This window comes from Thamnophis elegans, chromosome 13 (assembly GCF_009769535.1).
Source record: "Thamnophis elegans isolate rThaEle1 chromosome 13, rThaEle1.pri, whole genome shotgun sequence".
NCBI classification, from domain to species: Eukaryota; Metazoa; Chordata; class Lepidosauria; order Squamata; family Colubridae; genus Thamnophis; species Thamnophis elegans.
In genome coordinates this window covers 20,507,540-20,535,289 of record NC_045553.1, presented here as the reverse complement: position 1 = coordinate 20,535,289, position 27,750 = coordinate 20,507,540, and the positions used below count along the sequence as shown (strand labels likewise).

General features: G+C 45.2%; 2 protein-coding genes and 1 long non-coding RNA gene across 6 annotated transcripts in view; 1 reads left to right on the top strand and 2 right to left on the bottom strand.

Moving 5' to 3' along the window:
- Positions 1-11,358, bottom strand: part of GFPT1 (glutamine--fructose-6-phosphate transaminase 1) — a 45,529-nt gene extending 34,171 nt beyond the window's left edge. For both annotated transcript variants that reach the window (XM_032229136.1, XM_032229137.1), the window contains exon 1: positions 11,255-11,358. In XM_032229136.1, the coding sequence (XP_032085027.1) occupies positions 11,255-11,261 (7 nt within the window). In that variant the 5' untranslated portion in view covers positions 11,262-11,358. The remainder of the gene's footprint in view (positions 1-11,254) is intronic.
- A 3,531-nt stretch (positions 11,359-14,889) lies between these two features.
- Positions 14,890-27,530, bottom strand: NFU1 (NFU1 iron-sulfur cluster scaffold). Of its 3 annotated transcripts, XM_032229317.1 has the most exons (9): positions 27,444-27,530; positions 24,414-24,520; positions 23,996-24,131; positions 22,978-23,044; positions 21,888-22,002; positions 20,210-20,273; positions 16,724-16,898; positions 16,296-16,381; positions 14,890-15,635 (listed from the first exon to the last, which is right to left on the bottom strand). In XM_032229317.1, the coding sequence occupies exons 1-8, from the start codon at positions 27,482-27,484 to the stop codon at positions 16,340-16,342; spliced, it is 747 nt and encodes a 248-aa protein (XP_032085208.1). In that variant the 5' UTR covers positions 27,485-27,530; the 3' UTR covers positions 14,890-15,635; positions 16,296-16,339. The 3 variants fall into 3 exon arrangements, with proteins under 3 accessions (XP_032085208.1, XP_032085207.1, XP_032085209.1); XM_032229316.1 differs by having other exon boundaries at positions 14,890-16,381; XM_032229318.1 differs by lacking the exons at positions 23,996-24,131; positions 27,444-27,530 and having other exon boundaries at positions 14,890-16,381; positions 24,414-24,455.
- LOC116516675 lies at positions 16,388-18,468 on the top strand. Its single transcript, XR_004256388.1, has 2 exons — positions 16,388-16,625; positions 18,279-18,468. It is a non-coding gene; the product is annotated as an uncharacterized LOC116516675 (long non-coding RNA).
- Positions 27,531-27,750: the final 220 nt, after the last annotated feature.

Genomic DNA, 27,750 nt, shown 5'->3' with positions numbered 1-27,750 from the left:
TATCTATCTATCTATCTATCTATCTATCTATCTATCTATCTATCTATCATCTATATCTATCAATCAATCAATCAATCAATCATCTATATCTATCTATCATTATCTATGCATCCATCCATCCATCCATCCTTGCCCTGCTTCAGTCATAGCCTTCCCAACAGCAGATAGGAAAAAGATAACACACCACCCACTAGTCTTATGATTTGGATTACAGCAGAATGTACATTGTATTAATAAACAAAATTAATGATTTCTTTTAACGCTGACGCCTGCCTTATTCTATTCCTCACAACACACCTTTTGGCACCAAGGTTAAGTATCTATCACACATTTTTAACACACCCTTTTCCAAAGATAAGGAGTAGAACTGCAATGCTGATCCGGCTAGGTTAAAATGCAGTATTGCAGGCTGACTCTGCCCACTGCCAAGAGTTCGATCCCGATTCATTTGTTCAATGAATCATTGAACAAACCAATCCAGAGCTCTCACGTGAGAGAGGTAGTCCTTGACTTACAATCGTTTGCTTAGTGACGATCCGAAGTTACAACAGCACTGCAATAAAAGGGACTTATGAAAAAGTGGAATCTCTTCCACCTTCGGTGACACATGAAAGACGCAGGTTTCCTTGACAATAGGCCAAGTTTTGAAGAAAGTCGGAGAATTAAACAATGCATTGGGATTTTTAGATTTATGAGGCCTCAGAGCAACGGGCTGATCTACCAACAGATTAAGATTAATATCATATAGAAGGATAAAATCATGGCAACAGCAGCACAGAACTGTTGAGATATATACAAAGTTAATCAATAATTTTAGTTGGTTGCCCGGGTGATAGAATATACTTACTTCACAGAATAATAAATGCTATTGAGGCAACTGCATTTTACTAGAATCAAACTGCTGTTTACCAAGATGTGATACATTACACAATTACAAAGCTACAAAGGTCATTTGTCTTTCTACTTCCTCCTATTTTCATATTGTCCCAGTTATCCCCCAGAACAGGTTTATATTGTAAATTTAATCCTTTGCAATATTAGATATCTAAATTGTTTGCTTTGACTTGTGGGTATAAATGCTTTATAAGTCACCGAAACAGCTGATGTGTCTCAAGGCCAGGACACAACTGACAGCCCTGCATTTCCTAGCAATCCAAAGCATAAACTATAATCGGTATAAAGGAAATGAGAGGTCAGGAAAACAGTGAACAATGCCAACTCTTCGTTAGGTCACCTTAACTCATTCAAGGCACCCCACCGTGCCCAGAAGATGCAGAGGCTGCTGCCCACGGCTTTGGAGGTGCAAAGTACAGGATTTTCAGGAGACCCAAAGAGGAAAAATTGCATAGCCTGTTCACATTTTTTGTACACCTAGTAAGGTGCAGGCTTAAGCCTTTGGAAATGACCTCCTGACACAGATCTGTCTCTCTGAAGGACGGACACAAACACACACACACACGGTCCCCCAACCTCCTCGGACATTCAGATCTGCATGGAAGCATCTCCACATAAATCTTTAGCAAAAGGCAAAAGATTTATGGTACAGTCTGTAACTTATGTGTAAAATACATGAACATGTAAGTGTACAAAAATATAATGTTTATCAATGTTAATAAATGCATTTCCAGATTTGAAAAAAAAAAGATGCATAGGGAAGTCTTGTTGGAAATGTCTCTTGATAGGGGCCCAGAGGAGAGGGCCTTCTTCCCAAGATGATGAACTGCCCTCCCTCTGCAGTAGAATTATCCCTTCCCCTTTGATTACTGCCTACGTACTCCGTTAGGTGACAAAAATGACATGGCATTCACAGTAGTGGCCAAAATTGTGGAAACCTTTTTTTTTTGGGGGGGGGAGTGTATTTTTAAGATTTGATGGCTAATAACACTTTATTTTTAGCAGTACTATAAAATTATATATCAACGGAAAGATAATTTAAGCAAGAATGTAATGCAATAAGTTTTATGAAGGATTTGCTCTTAGAATAGCAGTTATAAAGAAGAAAAGTGAAACGCCTAGAAAAAATGATCACCATAGAAAAAAAAGAGATATACCAAAATTATCACCACGTCAGTTAATACTTGGTTGGGTAACTTTTAGAATGGATTATGGCCTTACAATGTCTCCCCATGGGGTGGACCAACTCTTTTAGTTCTACAGCTGTTATCACGTGAAACCAAGATTGAATGATTGCTTCTATTAACTGGGTTTTATTGCTGGGTCACTTCTGACCTATAACTTTTCATAGAATACAGATAATTCAACAAACTTTGTTGCATTACATTCTTGATTGAATTATCTTTCCACTGATATATAATTTTATGGTACCACTACAAAAAAGTGGTGTTATTAGCCATCAAACCTCGAAAATACACTTTCCTCCCCCCAAAAGGTTTCCACAATTTTGGCCACTACTGTATTTACTGTTTTTAACTGTTGCTTCATCTTAGAACAGGGGTCTCCAACCGTGGCAACTTAGCATAGCTTTGCTGGCTGGGGAATTCTGGGAGTTGAAGTCCTCCAGGCTTAAAGTTGCCAAGGTTGGAGACCCCTGTCTTAGAACTAATTTTTGCATCTTAATCACTGCTAAATTGATGGACCAGGTTGAAGACATCAATGACACATTCAAGAAAGGCTCACAGGCTCAACCCTGATGAGATGGATGACTATGTGCATCAATTAAACAAATTAAACAGCGGTTGTGATTAGTTATGAGAGATAAAAACAGCTGCACACGACTAATTCTGACATCATAGGATTACTCCTCTAGATTTAATAATATTTCACTGCAAGGCTGGGCAGCCATGCAGACTCAAAGGGGAGGCAGCCTTGCAGAAATGCGTTTCTCAATGAGTGGCAACCTTAAAATCAGTGGACTTCAACTCCCAGAATCCCCCAGGGAGCACAGCTGGACTTCAGTATGCTGGCTGGGGAATTCCAGGAGTTGAAGTTCATACACAGGTAGTTCCCGACTTACGACAAGTTAGACCAGAACTTCCATTGCAGACATGAAGTGAATTGTGCCCAATTTTACAGTGGTTTCGCTGCAGTTAAAGTGAACCCCGGAAGTCATTCAACTAATCCAACTCCCCCATTGACTCTGCATTGGTTCCGATGCCAATTTCTTCCCTCTTGGTGGTGACTGTCCACCTTTATGTCAAAGAAGAAGAAAACATCAAATGGACAACAGAGCCCTGGACTCCACACGTGGAGAATGCCAAAGGGCAGGCAAAGATGGCAAAAGAAAGAAAAACAGACCCAAATGAAGTCCACTCCATGTAGGACTAAACCAACCTTGGCAGGTTTTGGGGGTTTGGGGGGGGTGGAAGAGAGAGAAAGGCAGAGCCAGAGCTGTAGACTAAACATAAAGTTAAAACAGCCTCCTGAATGAAAGGAATAGTTCATGGGAACATCCGTGTGTTGAACAGGATTTGCGCCAACTCACCTTTTTACAGAAAGCAAACATCAAGCACCATCCTCCCAACCCTTGCTGGAATGCAGTTATGGGGCAGGAAGGAGCCCCTGGGTCAGGGGTCCCCAAAACTGCCCACTTGAAGACTGGTGGACTTCAACAGCTGGGGAATTCTGGGAGTTGAAGTTCACCAGTCTTAAAGTGGCCAAGTTTGAAGACCTCTGATCTAAGTGGAGAGATTGCAGAGGGAAGGATTACAAAAAAGTAAGTTATGCTGTCTGGGGAATTCTGGGAGTTGAAGTCCACCAGTCTTCAAGTTGCCAAGTTTGAAGACTTCTGCCCAGGAGCATTTATATGGAAGGCTGGTCTAAAACAATGCTTCAGTAAGGAACCAGAGTGAAAGAAACATGTGTTTAATAAACAGGCTAATAAATGTAAATAAATACTATTAATAATAATATTTATCAGGACAGCGATTAGGATAGGCAGGATGGATCCTCTAGGACTGGAAGGAAGCTCCAAGGTCTTCTAGTCCAACCCCCCGTCAGTGGTGAGACATCACCACCAGTACGGGTATACCAATGCCTGCTGGGAACACCAGGTACCGTTCCGGTACAGTGCTCCGTACGCATGTGTGCGCTGTGTGCATGCATGTGGTGGATGCACCGTACCGGTTATGCCGGGATCCACTGCCCCCCCCCCCATCCAAGGCAGCAGAACTTATTTCAGGGATGGGGAACCTTTTCGGCACCAAGTGCCCAAACTGGAACGCACATGCAAGTGCATACATGTGCATGCACCAGAGCACTGGAAACGCAAAGACCAGCTGACTGGTGTGCATGCATGCACCAGCCATCTGGCCTTCAGGTTTCCAGCACATGCATGCGCGCCAACCAGCTGGTCTTCGTGCACGCTGGAGCACTGGAAACCTGAAGACCAGCTGGCCAGTGCACGCATGCCCGTCTTTGGGCCAGTTTTCAGGCTGTTTTCTGGCACTCTGGTGCCCACAAAGTTGACCAACTGACCGACACACATGTGCACACTGGGAGTCAGAAAAGCAGCTGGCGATGTGCGTGTGCCCACAGAGAGGGGCATAGGTTCACCCTCACGGCCTTCTTCCATCCCAGACAAAGGCCCCTCCAATCTTTCCTTGAAGACTGCCAACAATGGAGCACCCACAACTCTGGAATGTGTTTTAAAAAACATCTTAAATTGCTTATTGCAAAGCGGAGTTCACCATTCCTTTTTATTGTGTTGCTAAGGTGAAAAACCGTTGTTCCTTTAGATCTGACATCTTTCCCTTAATCGATGAGCCACTGCAGGGAATTTCTCCCAAATTCTGCCCCCTCTTATTTCACCCCCAGGAGTGTTGAATAACCACACACACACACACACACACACACACAAACAAACACAAACATTCCATCTTTCATAGTCTAAGAAAAGCAGCAATGTTGCTTTGACCAGCCACATGAAGTGACCGTGTAAGCTTTTATTCCCCCTTCTCAATCATTTAAACAAGCTGACCTTAATCTCATAAAGTGACTCTCAGCATTAGAAAATGCTACCCAGAGCCTATTCAGTGACAGTATCATTACTGGAATGCAGCAGCCAGCTGGGCTTCCTGTTTAGGGGAGACAAAGCCCACAACTCAGCTCTATTTGGACAGTAGCAGCAGGACTTAAATGTAATTATTTATCTAAAACATTTATGCAGCCACCCATCTTACACTGAACTCAGCAAAGTTCATCATGCTGCTGCCCCAAGAGAAGCAAAATAATAGCAATAAAAATAAATCCACATGGGTTTTTTTTTAAATACCTCACCATCGTTCTATTTTTGGTCTAGCCCAAAATATCCAAATTGCTTTAATATTATTCAAATCTATTTAAACGGCTGCGTTGGGAGACAAAGTACAGGCTACAATCCCTGACAATGAATTTGAAGGCACAATGACAGTCTACTCATAGAGAATTATTTATAGCATCAACTGCCTTTTCTATTGTTAGCATTCTCACGAGTTGCCCTGGGAAATCAGGGTCTAATTCAACCCTCCCCCCCCCACTCTCCCTCTCTCTCTCTGTCTCACACACACACACACACACACAAACGATTTGAAAAACAAACACAATTAAACACAGAAGCTGGTTTTGGCTCAGCTTCCAGTCCTGCATAATGGGGGTACCGGTGGGAGAAGCAGGGCTGCCATCTTAGGGACTCAGCATACCTGGCTTAGCGACGTGTAAAACCAGCCATTGGAAAGCAATCATGGTTTATAGCTCAGTGATGGGTGAATCTGGGCTTTTTGAATGAAGAGCTTTGGGCAGGTAATCCTCAACTTCCAACCATTCATTTAACAAGCGTAGAAAGTTACGAGGCCGAAAAGGTGACTTACAACAGGTCCTCACACTTAACAATTGTGGCAGCATCCACAAGGTCACACTATCAAAGTTGGAACTCCTGGCAACCAGCACACATTCCCAATGATGGTGCAGCATCCCTGGGATTGCCACGGCAACCTTCCCACCCACCCACCCAATGACCGAGTAACAACTTTGGCAAAAAAAAGGTTCGTGAAATGAGGCATAATTCACTTGACAATGGCTTACTGGGCAAAGGAAAGCCTGGTCCAACTGCCGTCGTAAATTGAGGACTCCCTGCAGTGAGCAGGACCACACAGTTTTCACACTTACGACGGTTCAAGCATCCCCGTGGTCACGTGATCAAAATCCAGCCGCTTGGTGACAGGCTTGTATTTATGACGGCTGCCGTATCCCTGGGCGTCTCGCAATCTCCTTCTGTGACCAGCAAAGTCAGTGAGGAAGGCAAGGTTCACTTAATGACCACGTGACTAACGATTGATTTTCTGTGGCAAGAAAGGTCATAAAATGGGGCAAGGCTCACTAAACTCTCTTGCTTAGCAAATTTGGGGGATCCATTGTGGTCATAAGTTGGGGACTGCCCTATATATACTGTACAGTTCAGCCGAGAGAGAGAGCATCCCCCAAATCCTGATGCTCCCCCTGGGACATATAATTCTCACTTGACTCAAAAAGTGACCTCTGCTCACGTGGAGGAAGCCTAAAAGGCCATTAATTTGGTTTAAAGAAGGTTCAAATTGCCCCCGTTAAAAATCAAATTGCCCCCCTTTGGGGTGAGGGTCCCATTTTGGGAACCACTGCACTAGACCAGTGGTGGGTTCCGGATCCCGTCGCAACCGGTATGCTGCGACAGGGCCAGGTGTCCTCCATGTGCCCCTGTGCTGTGCACGCATGCGCACCACCACCCTGGGACGTTCCAGCTGCTCGAGGGAGCGTTGCACAGGCGTCGTACGCTGCATGAGCAAATGGGCTGGCTGGGTCAAATACAGGTAAGGAGGGCGGGCAGGCGGGTGGGCCCTCCGAAGGGGCGGAGCTGGAGACAGAGAGCTGGAGCGGGGTGCATGCATGAAGGCCGCACCGCTATTGGCTCGTGCGGCGGAGGGGCGGGGCTGTGAAGCCCTGCCCATGGCTGGTTGGCTCTGGACACATGGCAGCGCCTGAGGAGGGGGTGGGAGAGAGAGAGAGAGAGCGAGAGGGAGAGAGAGAGAGAGAGAGAGCGCCTCCCTGGGCGGGTGCAGTCTACCTCACAGCCAGGAAGCCCGGAGCGCGCTGCTTCTTCCTGATCAGGGGCTTCCCCGGCTTCACGCCTCCGAAGCACCATACCGGCAGGCACTGGCACACGCGTACCGGCCGTAACCCACCACTGGACTAGACCCATGATGGTGAACCTATGGCATAGGTGCCTTTGGACCCGTTTTTTGCCTTTGCCAGGCTCCAGAGGCTTTCTAGGAGCCTGGGGAGGGCAAAAATGGCCTCCCCACCTCACCCCAGAGCCCTCCGGAGGCTCCCCTGAACGCTCCGGAGGGCAAAAAACGGCTCTACGGGCAACCTGGATGTCAGTTCCCGAACTTTTTGCATGTTGGGTTAAAATTAAAGTCAAAAATAAAGGCCGAAGTCAGCTGGCCAGTATGCGCATGCGCATGCTGGAGCTGTCAGGGCAACCTGTCGGCACACGAAGGTATAGGTTCTCCTGCTTGCGCAGGGGACTGAACTAGAAGACCTCCAAGGTCCCTTCCAGCTCATTCTATTCTATTCCATTTTCTATTCAGGTGATCACCTTTTGCAACCTCCCCACCAGCAGCCAATGGGGAAGCTGAATTCACTTAGCAATCCTGCTCCTAACTTAAGTGCACTGATTCACTTAAGACTGCAAGGAGGAAGGTCATGAAATGAGTGCAAAACTCACTTAACGTCTCCCTTGGCAATGGAAAGGTTGAGCTGGATTGTGGTCATAAGCAGATGACTCTCTGTGATGGATGTTCCATTTAGATGTCGCCCGTCTCTGTGCAGTCTATAATTGTTGGTTTCTGCAGTGTCTGTTAAATTAGTTTAATGTGAAAGTATTCCCATTGTTAATTATTTAGAGATATTATTTTAATTGTTCCCATTGAAGTTCCTTTTATCTTGCACTTGCCCTGCCTAGTTTATCTCTCTCAGTATCACACCTGGCTTGGGAAGACACAATACTCCATTAGAGACTTTTCAGAATCCACACAGCTTGAGCAAAAGCCAGATAACGCACATCCATCCTGGTTTGTTACTTTTTCCCTGGTTTAAGGTCCCATTTCCTCCACTTATCCCACCTCACCAATGGCCTAAAAACACACAAGGGGATGTTCATCGCACAAATTACACCTCCAGAAGCCAACCTCTTGAGGTGCAACATGCTGAGACAATGGCTGGCTTCCCACAACACAGTGGTCCACTTCCAACTCTTGCTGACCCAACCCCATGCAAGGGTTGTGTGAACCCAGTCAAGGAGGACTTCAGAGAGCAGATGGGAAGGTTCTTTTCCCAATTCCTGTTTCTGCCTCCCCCCCACATGCATCCACACACCTGCAGCCCAGCCACTCACCTTGTCCTGCATGCATGCACACACACACACAACACCTGCAGCTCAGCCACTCAAGCCCACTCCCTGGTCTTCCTTTCCGGAGCAGTGGACTTGTGATCTTGGTCTGAGGAGTAGTGAGATCTTACCCCTGTCGTGGTCAGACCACTACCTACTGAGGCTTGACTTTTGGAGACCAAACCCCCACTGTAGGGAGGAGGAACCGACCAGGTGGTTCCGCCCCAGGCGACTTATGGACCCGTCGGGTTTTCAGACGGAGCTTGGGGTCATTCCTGATACTCTCGCCCGCAGTCCGGCGGAGACCCTGGTTGCTGCTTGGAATTCAGCAGCGACAGGGGCTCTTAACCGGATTGCGCCTTTACGGCCGCTCCGAGGCAGTGGATCCAGGAGGGCCCCTTGGTTTACTAAGGAACTCCGGGAGATGAAGCGCCGAAAGAGACGCCTAGAGCACCGATGGAGATCCAGAAAATCCGAGTCGGACCGAGCACTTTTAACATCCAGCATCAGAGTCTACATCCGGGCAATCAGGACATCAAAAAGAACATACATTGCCTCTCTGATTGCTTCCGCTGAGTCGCGCCCAGCCGCCTTGTTCAGGATAACCCGTTCCCTCCTAAATAGGAGGGATACGAGCGATCCTTTGCAGGGCAGAGCTGAGGACTACGTCCAATTCCTCGCGGATAAAGTTGCTCGGTTTCGGACGGACCTGGACTCCAATCCCGCAGAACCAGCTGAGGCACCAAGGGATAATCTGGTAGGACATCACTGGATTGATTTTCAAGCTGTTACCCCTGAGGACGTGGACAAGGCCATGAGAGCTGTAAGTGCCTCCACATGTGTACTGGACCCGTGCCCCTCCTGGCTGGTTGTTAACAGCAGGGAGGTGACACGGGGCTGGATCCAGGCGGTTGTTGCCGCCTCCCTTCGGGAGGGGGTCTTTCCCCCCGCATTAAAGGCGGCGGTGGTGAGACCCCTCCTGAAGAAACCATCTTTGGATCCACTTTTGAACACCATTTGTCAGCTGTGACCAGGGGAGCATTTGCCCAGGTTCGCCTGGTGCACCAGTTGCGTCCCTACCTGAACCGGGAGGCTCTCACAAAAGTCACTCGTGCCCTTGTGACCTCTAGGCTGGAGTACTGCAACGTGCTCTACATGGGGCTCCCCTTGAAAAGTATTCGGCGACTTCAGCTTGTCCAGAATGCAGCCGCGCGAGCGATTGTGGGTGCGCCTTGATTCACCCACGTAACACCTATCCTCCGCGAGCTGCACTGGCTGCCTGTTGATCTCCGGATTCGCTTCAAGGTGCTAGTTGTCACCTACAAAGCCCTTCATGGTATTGGATCTGGATACTTGAGAGACCGCCTACTGCCAATTACCTGAGCCAAGGTGGCGCAGTGGTTAAATGCAGCACTGCAGGCTACTGCTAGATCAGCAGGTCAGCGGTTCAAATCTCACCGGCTCAGGGTTGACTCAGCCTTCCATCCTTCCGAGGTGGGTAAAATGAGGACCCAGATTGTTGGGGGCAATATGCTGACTCTCTGTAAACCGCTTAGAGAGGCCTGAAAGGCCTATGAAGCGGTATATAAGTCTACTGCTATTGCTATTACCTCCACTAGACCAATAAGATCCCACAGACTAGGCCTCCTCCGAATTCCATCAGCCGCCCAGTGTCGACTGGCGACTACCCGGAGGAGAGCCTTCTCTGTGGCTGCTCCGACCCTGTGGAACGAACTCCCCGTGGAGATTCGTACCCTCACCACCCTCCAGGCCTTCCGCATAGCCCTTAAAACCTGGCTGTTCCGACAGGCCTGGGGCTAAAGACTTGCAGCCCCACTCCGAATGGTATGATTGTTGTGTTTTTAGCTGTGTATGGTCTTTATGTTTTGTAATTCTGTTTATTTATTTCCCCCCCCCCCTTCCCTTGAATTGTGAGCCGCCCTGAGTCCCTTCAGGGAAAAGGGCGGCATACAAATAAAGTAAATTCAATTCAATTCAATTCCTTCCACACCTGCCGTGATCTCTAACAGGGAATCCCGGGGGCGCCAGCTCCCTTACAGAACGAGGCTTTACTAACCCTGCAGCCGCTGAGCTCCACATTCAAGCAAGGAAACCTCCCTAAAATCAACCCAGGGGAAGAGGAGGGGGAAAGGGGGTTGGGGAGGGGGGGCTGAAGCCAGGGTTCTCCCCCTGCCTCGCCTGATGGGGGGGGGGGGGTTGTCTCCCTCGCTTTTTTTTAAAGCACAACCAAGGGGGGAGATGAGAAAGGACACCATGCATCATATAGAATACATACATACATACATGTATATAGGATATAGGGTATTTAATGCATGCAGGCTCCTTTCCCATGAGCAGCTCGTCCAAGGTGAAGGGTCCCGGGGATCCCCTGCAAAGGCCCCCCTTCTCTCAGCAGGGACGAGCCTCCCCTTCTCTCAGCAGGGAGAGCAAACCCGGGTCCTCCTTTCCGAGCACCCAGACATGCATTGGGAAACCCCCGGGTCAGGGGTCCCCAAGGCTTCGAAAGGGCCGCCGCTCTGCTAAAGCGGGAGAACCTCCGCCGCCGTCAGGGTCGCAGCCAACCCGCCAGGGCCACTAAGGGGACACCTAGAGATCATCGGGCCCTTCCGCCCGCCTGAGCCGCACAGACACGCGGGTCGGACGGTTCCCACGTTCCAAGACACCCTTTCCGCCGGGGACAGTAGGGTGTGTGTGGACGCCCCCGAGTTGAGTTCCCCCGACCTTCCAACCCTCTATGTGATCCGGAAGGGCAGTATTCTGCACATGCCCCGGAGCCAGGGCGCGCTGGGCCTGACGTCCCCCCGGTGGGGACCGACTCTCCCCGCCATCCGTCTGGCGGAGGGAGGGCACTCTGCACATGCTCGGGAGACTCACCGCACATGGTTCCTTCGCTGCTGCTGCGGATGCTGCTGCCGGGCGGCGGGTCTGCGGCTGCCAGGCGGCGGCGGGGCGGAGCCAGAGCGCATGCGTGAAGGCCGCGCCGCTATTGGCTCGAGCGGTGGAGGGGCGGGGCCGCAGCAAAGCCACGCCTACGGCTGGTTGGCTCTGGGGACGTGGCAGCGCCTGAGGGAGAGAAGGGGGGCAAGAGAGAGAACCTCCCTGGACGGGCGCAGTCTACCTAGCAGCTGGGAAGCCCGGGGCGGGTGGCTTCTTCTCTGTCGGGGGCTTCCCCGGCTTCACGCCACGCGGCAGCTTGGAAGAAAGGATGACCAGGGAGAGGTGGGGGGGACTCGAAGGCCGCGGCGGGGATGGGAGGCCACAGGGTAATCCCAGGGGGGTAGAGAGAGAGACCGGGAAAAAGGCCGTTCGCCTCGCTCCTGCAACCCCCGGAGTCATCTTGGGCTCCTCGGGATACTTAAAGAGGGTTATTTTATTTATTTTAAAATAAAAAGTTTTTTATTGAACACACATTAAAACATTGGACCCAGTGTAACCGTCCTGGCAATGTCTTTGCCATCCATACTAGAATATAAAGTTAAATATAACCACCTTGCTTATTTACAATTGGTCTATTCAGTATTTGCAAATATAAGGATATATCGTATTTCCGCTTTGTTCTTGTCTTATGCATTTTCACTGTTATGATTTCAGATATAATTCTAATCTCCATTCTGTAAATCTTAGTCATTGCTTTTTCGTTCCAACCATCCATAAATGGGAAATTCCACAAGAACAGGAAGTGATTAGGAAAATTCTGATTTGTGCTGAAATGGATAAATTGATGTGGGAATAGAAGAACAAAGACGAATCAGAATATTATAAGATTTGCAATAAATTTATTTTGAGGGGGGGGTGCGACGATGCAATGAAAGGGGGGGGGGGCTAGGCTCCCCTATCCGAGGTTTGGGCAGAAATAACACACACACACCACAGCCGCTCTCCCCCTGGACTTCAATTGCTCAGCTGAGCTGTGCATTATGGAACCGCCATTTTCATCAGACATCCCTGGGCCCATGATTTAAGGATAATGGTTTCTTGTTCCACAGTTTGCCTCCAGAAACCATGGGCGCTCCATCACTGGAGGTTTTTAAGAAGAGACTGGGAAGCCAGTCTCTGAAATGGTATAGATTCTCCTGCTTGAGCAGGGGGCTAGACTAGAAAACCTCCAAGGTCCCTTCCAGCTTCTATTCTATTCCTATTCCTATCCCCATCACAAAATATATGTAAGACCAAGATCTCATTCCTTCCCATTTCTCAAGTCTTCTGAGCACAAGAGAAATATAGACTTCAACAGATAATTAGAACTACGGAAGAAACCATGGCTACCAACCTGCCTTCCATCGAGGATCTGTATACTGCGCGAGTCAAAAAGAGGGCTGGGAAAATATCTACAGACCCCTCATATCCTGGACATAAATTGTTTCAACTCCTACCCTCAAAACGAAGCTATAGAGCACACCAGAACAACTGGACACAAGGGCAGCTTTTTCCCAAATGCCTTCACACTGTTAGAAATAATTCCCACAACACTGTCATATTACCTACTAAGACTGTGTTACTATTATTCTTCTCTTCCTTCCTAGTACCTATCTCTCCCCACTTATGACTATAACCACGTTGCTTGTATCTTTACAATTTATAGTTTTTATTTGTTTCCTAATATGATCTGATAGCTTATTAGTAATCTTGACTATCACTAAGTGTTATATCTTTTTATACCTGATGAATTTTTTTAAATTTTTTTTTATGTACACTGAGAGCATCTGCACCAAAGACAAATTCCTTGTGTGTCCAATCACACTTGGCCAATAAATAATTCTATTCTGTTCTATTTTGCCCTTCTGCCCCCAACTTTTAAAAAGCCACAAACATAGCTGGTGGTGCCGGTCCTTTAAAGGTTGATCCGGGAGGGCGTGTGCTGGGCAGCTGTCCTGATGCGGATGGCAGCTGACTCAACCGGAACAATCCAAACAGAAGCGGACAGGAGAACAAACACTTTGGTGGGGGGTGAAGTTCCCCGCACAGGAGGAAGTGTTTGCTTTGGTGACCTGGAGGTAGGTGCCTGGGGCAGGCAGCAGCTAGAAAAGGAGGACAAGGTTGCTGGCAATTGTTGAATGCAACAACTCTAGGTAAAGGTAAAGGCTCCCCTCGCACATACATGCTAGTCGTTCCCGATTCTAGGGGGCGGTGCTCATCTCTGTTTCAAAGCCAAAGAGCCAGCGCTGTCCAAAGACGTCTCCATGGTCATGTAGCCGGCATGACGAAATGCTGAAGGAGCACAGAACGCTGTTCCTTTCCCACCAAAAGTGGTTCCTATTTTTCTACTTACATTTTTACATGCTTTTGAACTGCTAGGTTGGCAGAAACTAGGACAGGTAATGGGTGATAGATAGATAGATAGATAGATAGATAGATAGATAGATAGATAGATAGATAGATAGATAGATAGATAGATAGATAGATATAGATAGATGATAGATAGATATAGACAGACAGACAGACAAAGATATTTTTTAACAAAAAATAAATGTGTAAAGAATTGTTTCCCTTGTTGGGACAGGGGGGAAAGGCAGTAATATGCCAGCATAAATCAAATTAGCCATTTTCCAAATGTTTGACACGTGGAGCCCAAGCTGGCTTTGGCCAGCTTCAGCTATCCACCTTCCAGAAAACGCTGTGGCAATCCAGGCCTCTTGGAGAATGTTGAATTATTATTTTCCTGCCATCACAAAGGCTTCATTTACTGATTGTACCACGTGGGATATAATGTGGCTTTGGCAGAAGCAGAGATGTTTAAGGGAAGAGCTATTTTCTCTCCAAAAGCCTCCTAGAGAAGAGATTCAAGGTGGCTAAAAAAATAAGCCAGATCCCATCCCAGACAAGAAGGGATCCCCCCCACACCTCAGCTTCTTTGAATACCTGTCCCAGGCCACGAAGATACTGTTGTCAGGCCTGCAGCCATATTTTCCTTTGGACCTTTGGCCTGCCCCACTTTCTATTATTCTGCTATGCATTTTCTATTGTGGGAAAATGGGAGGGGGGATTGTAGGAATGAGATGATATGTAGCCATAACAACATTTTTTCTAGAAAGCTGGATGGGTGGAAGCTGCCAGCATGGCAGAGGGAAATGGGACCATGGGATGGGCTAGTGGGTGTGGAGGCAAGGTCTTAAACTTTCAACTGGGTAGGGGAAACCGGGAAGCTTTCAGATTCGGGTTTTCCCAGATGTGCCAAGATGGCTCCCTTAATAAATGGGAACTTTGAGCAATCCTTTGCCTCGGACTCTGATTTACTTGTGGATGTTATTTGGAACCCTGAGAACTGTGGTACCATTTGTGTCATTACAGCCGGTCGACTTCGAACCAATCTTCCAGCAACTGTTCGGCTGTACACCACTGAAAAAACAGACTTGTGGCCAGTCTTCGCATTTGCAACCAATTTTACCCACACAGAGGGCCACATCCCAGTTAACCCAATGCTAGCAGTCTTTTAATTTGTAGATTGTACAGTACTGCATCCTACGGTGCAAGTAAAGGATGGCACTCATGCCATGAAAAGGCAGCACAAGTTTGAGCCACAAAGCGTCTTTATTCACAATGCACAGGCAAAGTTCTAGAATGGCCACATTCACAATTGCTTTACTTTAAACTGATTTTAAAGCTTTGAAATCAGCCGTCTCAAATTTCCAGGACTCAATGGAATGTCACCTTATAAGGAGGGGCATGTCTCAGCTGCTAGGCTTTGCAAGGAAAAGAGCTACTTCACCCCAGGTTTGAGCAATATTGTCCTTTTATTTTCCAGAAACAGGTGGAAGAAGCACATAAAACCTTGCTGTGTCTCTTTCAAAGCCCTAATTGAGCAATGGATGGGTCAGCCTATCTCCTCAATGGCTCCCACCATTCCCCAAGACTTCTTGCTGTCTTTGAGGATGGCTCTGAAGAAGGAAGGGAAGGCCCTTCCTCAAAAGCTACACGCCTATCCCCCTCAGGCTGAGCCATTTTTATAGTGTCCTGCAGAAAGGGTCTCATCTTTAGAGACCCCTAGCTGCTCCTCGGTTGACGTGTTCCTCCAAAACTGCACTTGATGGACTTTACTGGACCCACGACACCCTTCAATTATTTCCTTACAATCGCAGCATCTATGAACACCTTAGCAGCAACCAAGCAGCACTCGCAAATGGATTCCTTTGCACCACAGATTCAAGACGTTTTTCTGGACAAGTTCAACTTCACACGTGAGATCATCATTCTGCATCCAAAGCAGTGTGCTCAGTAAGTGTGCTCAGGCTCCAAGGGAAAAAAAAATCTAGTCTGACTGTAAAAAGAACGTTTGGCTCCGTTGAGATCACCAAGAAGGATAGTGAAGTCTGCTGAATTTTGGAACAAAGTATTATCAGATAGTTTCTATGCAAATAAGGTAGATGACAGTGGCATTATGGACATTTCATTAAACCCATGGGCATTTTTTTAAAAAAAAGGAAAACTACAAATTTAAGCCTCCTGAGAAGAGCGCAATTAAAAAATTATTTTTGGAATCTAAGTAGCTGGAGAAAAGGTTTTTATTTAAAGGAATTCCTCCATGACCAAATCATCTCCAGCAAGTGAGAGAGCCTGCCAAATAAATAGATAACTGATATTCAGGAAGATAATTGGAGATACTTCAGAAAATATTTGAATCCAAGGGAGGAAGCATATATTTTAGAAACTGTTGGGAACATGCCTATTCTGTGTGCTTTCTTCTTTTTGTTCATGTAAAGCAGGGGGTCTCCAACCTTGGCAACTTTGCCATGCTTTGCTGGCTGGGGAATTCTCAGAGTTGAAGTCCACCAGGCTTCAAGTTGCCAAGGTTGGAGACCCTGATGTAAAGCAAAGACGGGCCACACTCTTCCTATTTGCTTGTTTTCTTACACAGTGAAACAAAACCAGAATTGGCCCAATAAAGAAACTGCATTTGGGCCAATATAGACAAACCCACCATGGCACATAATTTCTGCCCACAGTCCGGGGCTCTTCCCTGATTCAGGTTGACTTCACTTCTTTTTCCTCATTATCATCCACCACCTGAAAAGCAACAGGCAGGCAGGAAGTTACACCAAGGCTATCAGAGCCCACCACCACCAGCATTGAGAAGCAAGACCGGGAAGGAGGACATCTTTTAAAATAATCCCAGCATCCCTCTCATCTTGCCTGATAATGCAGGCAGCCTCCAAATTTGCTCAGAAAATTCTGAGAGATTCCGAGCAGGACAAACATCCAGAAGGAAACCCTAAACATGCTTGGGAGCAACCCCGATCCTTTTGAACAGGTAAGATGTCAATACCTATTATAATTTTTTGCCCATCATTTGGGGGAACATAAACAAGGCAGGTGGGGCACAGCTGGTGCCTTCCCAAAGGGGCTTACCTGTTCCACGCCTTCCACCTCTGGGATATAGAATTGCAGCATGTTTTGTATCCCACTCTTTAAAGTGACGATGGAACTGGGGCAGCTGGTGCACGAACCCTGCAGCTTCAACTGCACAATCCCGTCTTCAAAGCCCTTAAAGATGACGTCTCCCCCATCCTCCTGCACTGTTGGCCTGAGGAATATTAAGGCAGAGGCATTGAGACCCAGAGCTGCAGGTCTGCAATGGAGAAAATAGCCTTACAGGCAGCAAATGTGTTCTGACTGAGGCTTCCTGAGACAGTAAAAAGCAGACGCTTAGTCCCAAAAATCCTCTTTTTTATTTCAACAATTGTGAATTACGTTCATTCACAACCCGCAATGAGTCACAAATAGTTTTTAAAGAGTCCGACAGAAGTCAACTGTTCTTGCCTTCTGGCAGCTCTGCACATGTGCGCACTGGGAACAGGCTCCCCCTGTTCCTCTGCCTCGCTGATGTCCGACTCTGGAGGCTCTGGAAGTAGCACATAACTCCCAGATGGACCCGGCCCCCTCTCTGCCTCCACGCAAAGCCTTGGCCCAAGCCTTCCCCAGATTACAGGACTGGCCTATGCTCCTTCCCAACCGACCTCTGCAAGCCGCCGACAGACCACAACAGAATGCTCCAATGTTTGCATTAATATCTTAAAATAACGCTCAGATTCTCAGCCAACACATGGACCTCTCTCCTCTTTTTTCCCCCATACCCATCTCTGTACTTTCCACGTGGCACTGCTGCAGCTCCACTTCTCTTTGCATTAGCAACATTTTCCCTAAGACATCTTGAGCAAAGCTGTGGATGCTCTGTGTACTCCAGAGCCATCTCTCAGCCACGTGACCCTTATGAGAAAAGAATCTGGCAAAATACAGTCACACAAACTTAACCAGCTGGCATAAATGTGTTATGTTTGCACTGTTTACTGCATTCTCTCAGTGCCAATCAGAGGTAGATGGCCTGGAGAGTTTGCAGTGGCTCAGTTTATGCACTCTCCCCCTCCTGGTCTCACTCTGGCTCTGGAACTGTTACTGAAACAGATGAAAAGGCTCCTACTAGTTACCCACATTAGAAATATGTAAAGTTCATGCACTGAATTCTGTAACTAAGAAACAGTAACTTTCAAGGTTCTTTTTGCTGTTTTCCTTCATTACTTCAATACTGAAGAAGCTTCCTGGATGAGAAGCGAAATGTTTTCAAGAAAAAAAAAAACTAAGTCCAACTGCCTTTTGGGAAAAACACCTTTGACACTTCATTCCAATCCTTTTACAGCAACATAAAGAACCATCTTTCTGCTAATCGGCTTGGCTATTCAGGGACAGTAAAACTCCATCTTTGTTCAAACTCCCCCTTCCGCACCCCCCGAAAAATAACTGAAATACGGCAGGGGCCGAATCCCAGAGGGGGTATTTCTCTCCAATGTGTGAAATGAATGCAAAAATTGTTAACTCCTTTATACACAGGATCTTTTCAAACCCATTTACTTCTGCAATGGATTCGTGGATTAACTTGGCAAACCTCATTTTTTACCTCTACTTTTAGTGCCCGCTAACCCCCAATGTATCATCTCGGCTGTCAAGAGTTGAAGAATGAACACACAAGGCTCAACATGATTAATACTCCTTCAAGAAAGCAGTAACTTCATTGCAATGAAAAGGGGGGTTTATAATGAACATCCTGTTTGCCCCACTAGCGCATTTTAAAATCCTGGAAATGTTCCAGTAGGAATATTGACAGAAGTACCAGAAAGTGAATACTGCTTAAAGAATTCTCTCGGATGATCTTCGGGTTAGCTTTTTGCTGAACACAAGCAATTTAACTGAAATATTTGGTACTTGAGTAATAAGGGTGAACATGTAAGGACGGCAACATTTATTATTATATGTATAGCTCTCGAACACAATTGCAACTCTGCAAAGCATACACTATTAAAAGATTTTTAAAATACAACACAAAGAGAAATGTCTGGGAAAAATAAAATAATTTCGCAAAACCAACAGCCCACTCTAGTCCAAGGCCTGGGGAAGAGCCCGGTTTTAAACAAGGTCAGGATGGGGCCATATGAATGTCTGGGGACTTGTTATCTTAAGGGGTCTCCTAGTCAAGGTTCAAGGTTCATTTTATTTATATGCCACCCTATTCCCGGCGGGACTCAGGGCGGCGCACAAACCCAAAGGAGGGGAAGGGAAACACAAGAACTACAACAAAAAGTACAGGGCATTTAAAACAACCAACAGCCACACAATTCGAGAGGGGAAGGGAACTAATCGACCCCAGGCCTGCCGACACAGCCAGGTTTTAACGGCTTTTCGGAAGGCCTGGAGAGAGGCGAGGGTCCGAATCTCTGTGGGGAGCTCGTTCCAAAGGGCCGGAGCCGCCACAGAGAAGGCCCTCCCCCGGGTAGTAGCCAGATGACATTGGCTAGTAGACGGAAACCGGAGGAGGCCTAATCTGTGTGATTTAATGGGTCTTTGGGAGGTAATTGGCAGCAGGCGGTCTCTCAAGTACCCAGGTCCAATACCATGAAGGGCTTTATAAGTGACGACTAGCACCTTGAAGTGTATCCGGAGACCAATCGGTAACCAGTGCAGCTCACGGAGGATAGGTGTAACGTGGGTGTACCGAGGTGCACCCATAATCGCTCACACGGCTGCATTCTGGACGAGCTGAAGTCTCCGAATGCTCTTCAAGGGCTGCCCCATGTAGAGCGCATTGCAGTAGTCCAGTCTTGAGGTCACGAGGGCATGAGTGACTGTTGCGAGTGCCTCCCGGTTCAGGTAGGGACGCAATTGGTGCACCAGGCGAACCTGGGCAAATGCCCCCCTGGTCACAGCCGACAAATGATGTTCTAAGATCAGCTGTGGGTCCAAGAGGACTCCCAAATTGCGAACCCTGTCTGAGGGGCGTAAAATTTCACCCCCCAGCCTGAGTGATGGAATACTGGCCAAATTTTTGGGAGGGAAACACAACAGCCACTCGGTCTTGTCTGGATTGAGCGCAAGCTTTTTAACCCCCATCCAGACCCTGACAGCCTCCAGGCCCTGGCACATCACGTCAACCGCTTCACTGAGTTGGCACGGGGCGGACAGATACAACTGGGTATCGTCTGCGTACTGATGGTATTTTATCCCGTGCTGCCGAATGATCTCACCCAACGGCTTCATGTACATATTGAACAGAAGGGGGGATAGGACCGAACCCTGAGGAACCCCAGGAAATCACCTCCAGGGAAAGATTGAAGGCAAATGAGGTCCAGGCAGAAGAAGAGCATCGTGGCTTCCAAATCTACAGGATGGTTTGGACAAAACTCAGCGGCACTTTTTCGTGCGGCTGTTGACAAAAATAGGATTGCCAACATGAGCGCCAACGTCCAGTGACAGATATGGCACAAGAAGGACTTCAACTCCCAGAATTCCCAAGCCAGCATAAACACTGCTTTATATATAGAAAGCATAGGCAGCAGACAAGGGTACCTGATTCTGGTATCCAATAGTTCTTTTATCATTAATACAACTTCATCGTCTTCTTCAGATGGGGCTGAAAAAAAGAAATCATGTTTATCTCATTGGGCAAAGAGTAATTAAAATGTGGATCGTCCTTGACTTACGACCACAACTGAGCTTAGCAAATTTCTGTTGCTAAGTGAGACAGTTAAGTGAGTTTTGCCCCATGTTATAAACTCTCGTCATCGTTGTTAAGCGAATTACTGCAGTGATTTAAGTCACTAACACTATAGATAAGTGAATCTGTCTTCCCCACTGACTTTGCTTGTCAGAAGGTCGCAAAAGAGATCCTATGAGGCCCCAAAACACTGTGACCATCATAAATATGAACCAGTTGCGAAGCATCTGAGTTTTGACCTCATTACTGTGGGGACTTTACAACAGTCATAACTGTGGGAAAGGGCCATAACTCCCTTTTTTCAATGCGATTGTGACTTTGAACTGTCAAGAGAGATAATATTTTTTGTTACTGGAAAGATGTAGGTTGATAATTAAAGTTGATAATAAAAAAATCAGTTGATTTTGGTGACTAATAAGTAGGAATTCTGTAACTCTTGGATTGTTTTAGATTGTTATCAAATGTTTATTTGCTAACAATTAATTAACTATAATAGCAATAAGGAAACGATAATGGATATAGCCTAATGATATATACATGTATGGTAATCTAGCAAAAGAAATTTGGATATAAATTGCAAATTGTGACTTGGGAAAAAGACCTATAAAATTTTATTAACAAATTTTTATTTAGATATTGTTATAAAGGCGTAAGGTTTTTTCTTTTGGGGGGGTGGGGTCTGACGAGAGGAGATGGGACATAAATAGTAAATGATTTTTAGCCAATTATAATAATAAGGAAATGTTAATAGTCATTGTTTAACAATATATACATGCTATGGTATTGGTAAAAGTAACTTGGATATAAATTTTAATCAGTGAGTTGGAAAAAAAAGGGGGGAAAGGCTTAGAAATTTTATTAATTGACTTTTACTTAAAAGATGCTATAAAGGTGTAATGTTATTGGAGGATTTTTTGAAATAGCTAATGAATGCCATTATGTGGTTGTGTCTTTAAGTATGAATGATTTGAGGTAAAAGCATGTTCAAATAATTGTAGTCAAATGAGAATTGTGGTACATTGATAGTAAGATATAAAAAAAGATTTTTGACTTAAAGTGTATAATCTAATATGAACTATAAGTAATGACAGAAAGAAATGCACGAAAGTTATCTGTAACCAATCGACACGCTTTCTACAAGATGTAATGAAGGATGATTCTTTTTTTGTGTTTTTGTTCAATTAAAATAAACAAAATTTTTTAAAAAGCCTCCAATGTCGGAGCACCTACAATCTCTGGAGAGAAGCTGTTCCACTGATTCATTGTTGTACCAGGAAATTCCTCGAGTTCTAGGTTGTGGTTGAAAAATCTGCAAGATGGCAGACAATGTTGACAAGAGACCCTGGCCTTTCTTTACACCAAGGGGAAGGGAGGCCTTTGACTGCAGTGTTGCCCTGGCCCTTCAACATATGCCACCGTATACATCTCTACCAGGGAGCCCACCTTTGCAGGATGGAGGGGGAGCAGTGGAAGCCTCGCTCTGGCAGAGGCCAAAGCAGGTGATGCCAGCATCTGGCTCTGTCACTGTACCTGTGTCTGTACGAGGAACCTCTTCTGTAACAATGGGCAAGCCCGAAGCATAGAAGTCCATAATAGTTGCATAGATATCGGGCTTTATTAAGTTCCAGTCCACGTCCTCACTTTCCTACGAAGAAAGAAAAAAAACAGACCATAAATATAAGAAATTTTTTTACTGGATTCCTATTTCTGGATACACCATCCTCACATCAACTTCTGGGACTCTTACCAGCAGGCCAAACTCTCCAGGAAGTTGTCTTTAGGCACACAGAGGTTCTGCAGTTGTCAAGTATGATTTGTAAATGGGGCCTACCCATTTAATAGTCAAAAGGACACTGCTATTTTTCATCAATTATGTCAGGAGCTGGTTTGAGCAAACCCCCCAAAAGGGAAGATTACGTATCACTCTTAGATCTCAAGTGGCTCTGCTCATCCCGGTCTGATACATGTCAGACTAATGTCAATCAATTCGACAGAAAAACATGCAAACTGATCTTTTGAGTATTCAAACACTTACAAATGGACCTAATAGGCAATACAATCTCAATTGGTAGGGAAGAGAGAAAAGAGAGGAGAGGAGAGGGGAAGGGAGGGAGGGAGGGAGAGGGAGAGAGAGGGAGGGAGGGAGAGAGGGAGAGGGGGGAGAGAGAGAGAGGGAGAGAGAGAGAAAATTTACCAAATGTTATACTATCTATTTGTATCCGCTTTCAATTCATGCCAGCAGACCAACGCAGAAAAAAGTCAGGCCTTGGACTTAGGCAAACCTGCAGCAGGACAAAGCACCATAACTGGCTCTGTCTTTTATTTTATATTTCAATTTTATAGGAAATATATTTTTATTTTACGGGAAACGCACTTTCAGAAGTGTTTTCCTACCATTTTAATTTATATAGAAATTATTAAAAATTCCCAACACATTTCACTACTGAAAAGAATCCTCTTTTTGAATTGAAACGTGACACATAAATCAACAGTGCAGAATTCCAAATGTTATTCAATTGATGTAAGCCATCTCTGCCTTCTAATTCTGCAGCATATTGAAAAGTCCATTATATAACTAGTAATTTAGACTATCAGGCGTGTGTGGTATTTTTATATTTACCTTTGTGACAGTAATGAAGTCTGTTCCGAAAAATACGCTTTTAACGCCTTCAATCCGAAAGAGCTGCCTAACCAGGGGGGAAAAAGGAAGACTTTGAAAAACAATGTTCACCATTCAAAGTGCTCATTGAAATCCTGCCATTTCTTCCTATTGGCTCACATGTGCACATTTGTGCTTCATGACTGCAGTTTCTAGAACGCTGTTATCCTAAATCCTAACTGCTTCAAATTTGTTAGCATTGTCTTTCCAAAAAACACAGACGGAGTTTTAAAAACACCACCGCCAATCAACTCTTTCTGCTTTATAGTTAATCCAGAACCTGTGCTAGCAGCAATGACTTCTAAGCTAAAATAAAACTTTGTAAATAGAGATGGGACTTATGGTCGAGGCCCTAAATCTTTGATAAGCAACTAGCATATTCCTAAGTATGAAGAGCTGAGCATGCCAACTGTGGGCTAATTTGGAAGACTGATTCATAAGCCTTCCACAAGCCTGATAATTATGCAAATGGCCTTTGCATCCAGGACTGTGATAATTGCATACAAGGAGAAAGTACATACTAAGACTGCAGCTGCATGGCATGGCATCCCCTCCCCGGCCCCCTCTGGCTCAACCACACATCCCTTAGGAGGTTTTTTTTTTCCTCTGAGGGAAAACTCATTTGTATGATCCTCAGTCATATGAAAAAAGCCTGAGCATAAATATCAACTAAAAATCAAACAAAAAATTCGCCGATCCACAAAGATTTCAAAGAGAATCAAGCTGCACTTTCTCCTCTTGGATATCAATGAGATTTATGTTAAATCACAATCGATTTCTTAAAAGCAAACTGAAAACCGAGAGAGGACAGTTCTCCCTTCTCTGATTTCCATCCCTTTACAAGAATAGATTACATGGGCTAAAATATCTTCCATTTTTGGTGCCTCCAGTGGTAGTCCTAATCAGAGATCTAAGGGAGGGGGGGACATATTCCCAAATAACATCACACTGTGTACAACCGCCCCCCGCCCCCCCAAACCTTGCTAACGGAGAGCAGTAGGTGGAAGCAGGAGACAGGAATTCCATCGTTCTGGACTCCAGGACTGGTTTTCCTGGAATAAACTTTAAACTGTTGGGATTTGGAGTGTCCTGTGTCTGAATAAATAGAGACCTCACTGAAATGAAGGAAAAAATATAAAATCAATTATTTTGAAACAGGGTCATTCACCTTACCTGGGTCTGGGTCAGTGAGCTTCCCTGACTCTTTCTGCTCTCTGCCCACAAGGAAGCAAAAACATTTGCCCATCATGCAAAAATATCATTCTTCTAATTTAGTGAGAGATTAGGCATGTGGAACAGAAACATAAACCATTCAATGTTTTTATCATGAATATGTTTTAGAAAAGAAGCAGCAGTTTCATCCCACAGAACTGAAAATGCACAAGCAAAACACCCACCTGACATCTGTGGCACTGCAGGAAACAGGAAGGCTTTGTGTGGGGTAACAAAACGGTATTGTTGTTTAATTGATACATTTGTACTCCTTAATCCCAAGTGACAAAAGCTGAATGGAGAAAAAAAAATACAGCTAAGAACACCAAAGTTTGATTCTTAAGACAGTTTAATGGCATTCCCCATACTTCAACCCAAACAGGAATGACTGAGGATTACTCATTAAAGGCTGAAAGCCTACAGATTCAGAGTTTTGACTGGAAGGAAGTGTATGATTTGAGAATAGTTCGGACCCATAGAAGAGAATATATCCAAATCACAATGAGCCAAAAATGAGACTTTAATGAAGGCTTGAATAACAATCAGCATTTAATCTTTGATCAAAGTTTAAAGACATGATGGTCAGTTGTTCCCAACATACTCCAAGGATATGCAGGGATATATGCAGCACACAAGAGAGGGAATGCCCCCTTTTTATACTGTTAGAAATGTTATAAAACCCCAATCCTGGTCTCTTAATTAGTTTATCCTCTGGACAGGATAGAGGATCTTAATTATCACCTTCAGCTATCTCATTATCTTTCTCAATTGACCACTTAGCTTCTCAGAGTTTTCAACACTGTCATGCGCGCAAAGGGATCACACTCTGGAAAAGTCGGACTTCCGGGTTCTGGCGTGCATGTGAACCCGACAATCAGCTGGCCAGTGCGCATGCGCACACTGGTTTTTGGCACTGATCATTGTCCGTGCATGCGCACCAGAAACCCAGAAGACAAACAGGCAAGGCTGTGTGTGCCGGCGACATGTCTTCGTGTGCCACTTTGGGCACGCATGCCATTGGTTCGCCATCACAGTTCTATACCCATAGATTGCAGGAGATTGGTAAGAGTTCAAATGGCAAGGATCACATGCTTTAACTTTTGCCAGATATTTTACAGACCCCAATAATAGCACAGCAGGAAGTCAGTTGCAGGAAACAAAAGGCACTTACAGCACGCAAGCATATACGTTACAAATATAAGGCATAATATATGTGTGTTACAGAAAACATGTTTCTACTAAAACCAACAGGTTTCTATCCTTATTACTATTCCCCTTCAGAAGGAAAAATAAATATTTCAATAAATGACATCATTGGGAGGTGAGGAAATCTGGGGACCTATTAAAGAATTGATGGCTGGGGAAAAATAAACATTCTAGCAATTACTGCTCTCCTTTCCAATCTTTCTCTGAATGAAAACAATGTCAAACAAACTGCAGGTTGTATTTGTTTGCATGTAAAGTTGCAAAAACAGGTTGAAAGTAATCTAAAGGAGTAATCTTTTGGATAAAAATATGGCATTTTTGGGGTACACTTATGATTTACCCTCAGCGTAGCACTACATTTTGGAACCCAGCTTTCTGCTTTGCAAGAACAGCTAAAGGGGCAAAATGGTCATGTATAGACAAGATGAGGCTGGGGAATTCTGGGAGCTGAATCCACACATTTTAAATTCATTGAGGTTGAGAAATACTGCATGACATGTTTGCATTACTGTCCAGGCAATCTACAGTAGATATCAGCAAGACTGTCTAGGAAAAACAAAATGAAACAACACCAGAAGTTGTGAATGCTCCAACACTGGAAGCTTTTAAAAAGATGTTGTAGCAATAGCAGTAGACTTATATACCGCTTCATAGGCCTTTCAGGCCTCTCTAAGCGGTTTACAGAGAGTCAGCATATTGCCCCCAACAATCTGGGTCCTCATTTTACCCACCTCGGAAGGATGGAAGGCTGAGTCAACCCTGAGCCAGTGAGATTTGAACCGCTGACCTGCTGATCTAGCAGTAGCCTGCAGTGCTGCATTTAACCACTGCGCCACCTTGGCTCATAATAATGTTGGATAACCCTTTGTCTGAAGTGGTGTAGGGTTTCTTGCCTCATCAGGGGGTTGGACTAGAAGACCTCCAAGGTCCCTTCCAACTCTGTTATTCTATTCTATATTCTATTCTATTTTATATTATTCTATTCTATTCTATATTGTATTCCATTCGATTTTGTATTATTCTATTCCATCCTATTCTATGTTCTATTATATATTCTATTGTATGTTCTATTATATTTATTATATATTCTATTCTATTCTATTCTGTTCTATTATATATTCTATTCTATTCTATTATATATTCTATTCTATTCTACATTCTATTCTATTCTATGTTCTATTACATTTATTATATATTCTATTCTATTCTGTTCTATTATATTCTATGTTCTATTATATTTATTATATATTCTACTATATTCTGTTCTATTATATTCTATTATATTCGGTTCTATTCTATATTCTATTCTATTTTACATTCTATTCTATTCTATGTTCTATTACATTTATTATATATTCTATTCTATTCTATATTCTATTCTATTTTACATTCTATTCTATTCTATGTTCTATTATATATTCTATTCTATGTTCTAATATATTTATTATATATTCTATTCTATTCTGTTCTATTCTATATTCTATTCTATTCTACATTCTATTCTATGTTCTATTCTATATTCTATTCTGTTTTCCATGTTCTGTATTATCTATTCTCTCCTAATAGCCCAGGTGAGACACCCTTGTCCTACAAGAAGCCTCAGCACCTTTGGGGGGAGAGTTTCTGTGTTGCTGTTTCTGAGAGCCTCCCCCAAAGGGATGATTGACAGCTTCAGAGCACATTAGAGAGAGCCAGGGGGGTGGGAGTTGGACGATGAAAAAATGAGTTGAATCTCCTTTAGGATCCCCCCCTTCCCCACCCCCTGCTGTGGGACGGACAACAACACCCAGCAAATAAGGGGGGACGCGAAAGAGGGTGGCAGAGGCTGCTGAGGGTAGGGGAAGCGCCTGGCTGGGGATGATGGGCGCTGGAGTTCAAGGCTTCCCAAGGAACTACGTGGAGGTGGGGTCTTTCGGAGGGGCTGGCCAAGGAGGAGAACGGGGGGGAGGGCAAGGGGCGATTTTAATACGGGGGTCCCCTCAGCCCCTCCCAACCGACCCGCCACCTACCGGCCCCCCAGCGCCGCCCCCAGACGCCGCGCGGCCGCCATCTTGACGCCTTTCCCATGAAGGACCCCGCGCAGGCGCCTGACGAGCTCCCCGCGCCCGGTCTCGTACCTATAGTGACCTCTACAGGCCCGAAGCGGACATTGCAGTGTTCGATCCGTCCAGGTAGGCCCATCTTGGAAACCGTGGGAAAATATTTGTATATACTGTATTAGTTTGTCAAACATGTACAAGATAGCAGGTATAAATATAAACATATTTATATATTATTTATATATTAATATATTATTAATATATTGTTTGTATGTAT

What these genes read in the sequence shown, in the direction of transcription:
- NFU1 (XM_032229316.1), bottom strand. Translation starts at nt 27,484, where the DNA reads ATGGCGGCCGCGCGGCGTCTGGGGGCGGCGCTGGGGGGCCG. An exon ending in TGCAGTGCCACAGATGTCAG is followed by an intron (nt 24,132 to 24,413) that starts GTGGGTGTTTTG and finishes CCTTCATTTCAG; the next exon opens with TGAGGTCTCTATTTATTCAG. An exon ending in GGTTCCTCGTACAGACACAG is followed by an intron (nt 20,274 to 21,887) that starts GTACAGTGACAG and finishes TCTTTTTTTCAG; the next exon opens with CCCCATCTGAAGAAGACGAT.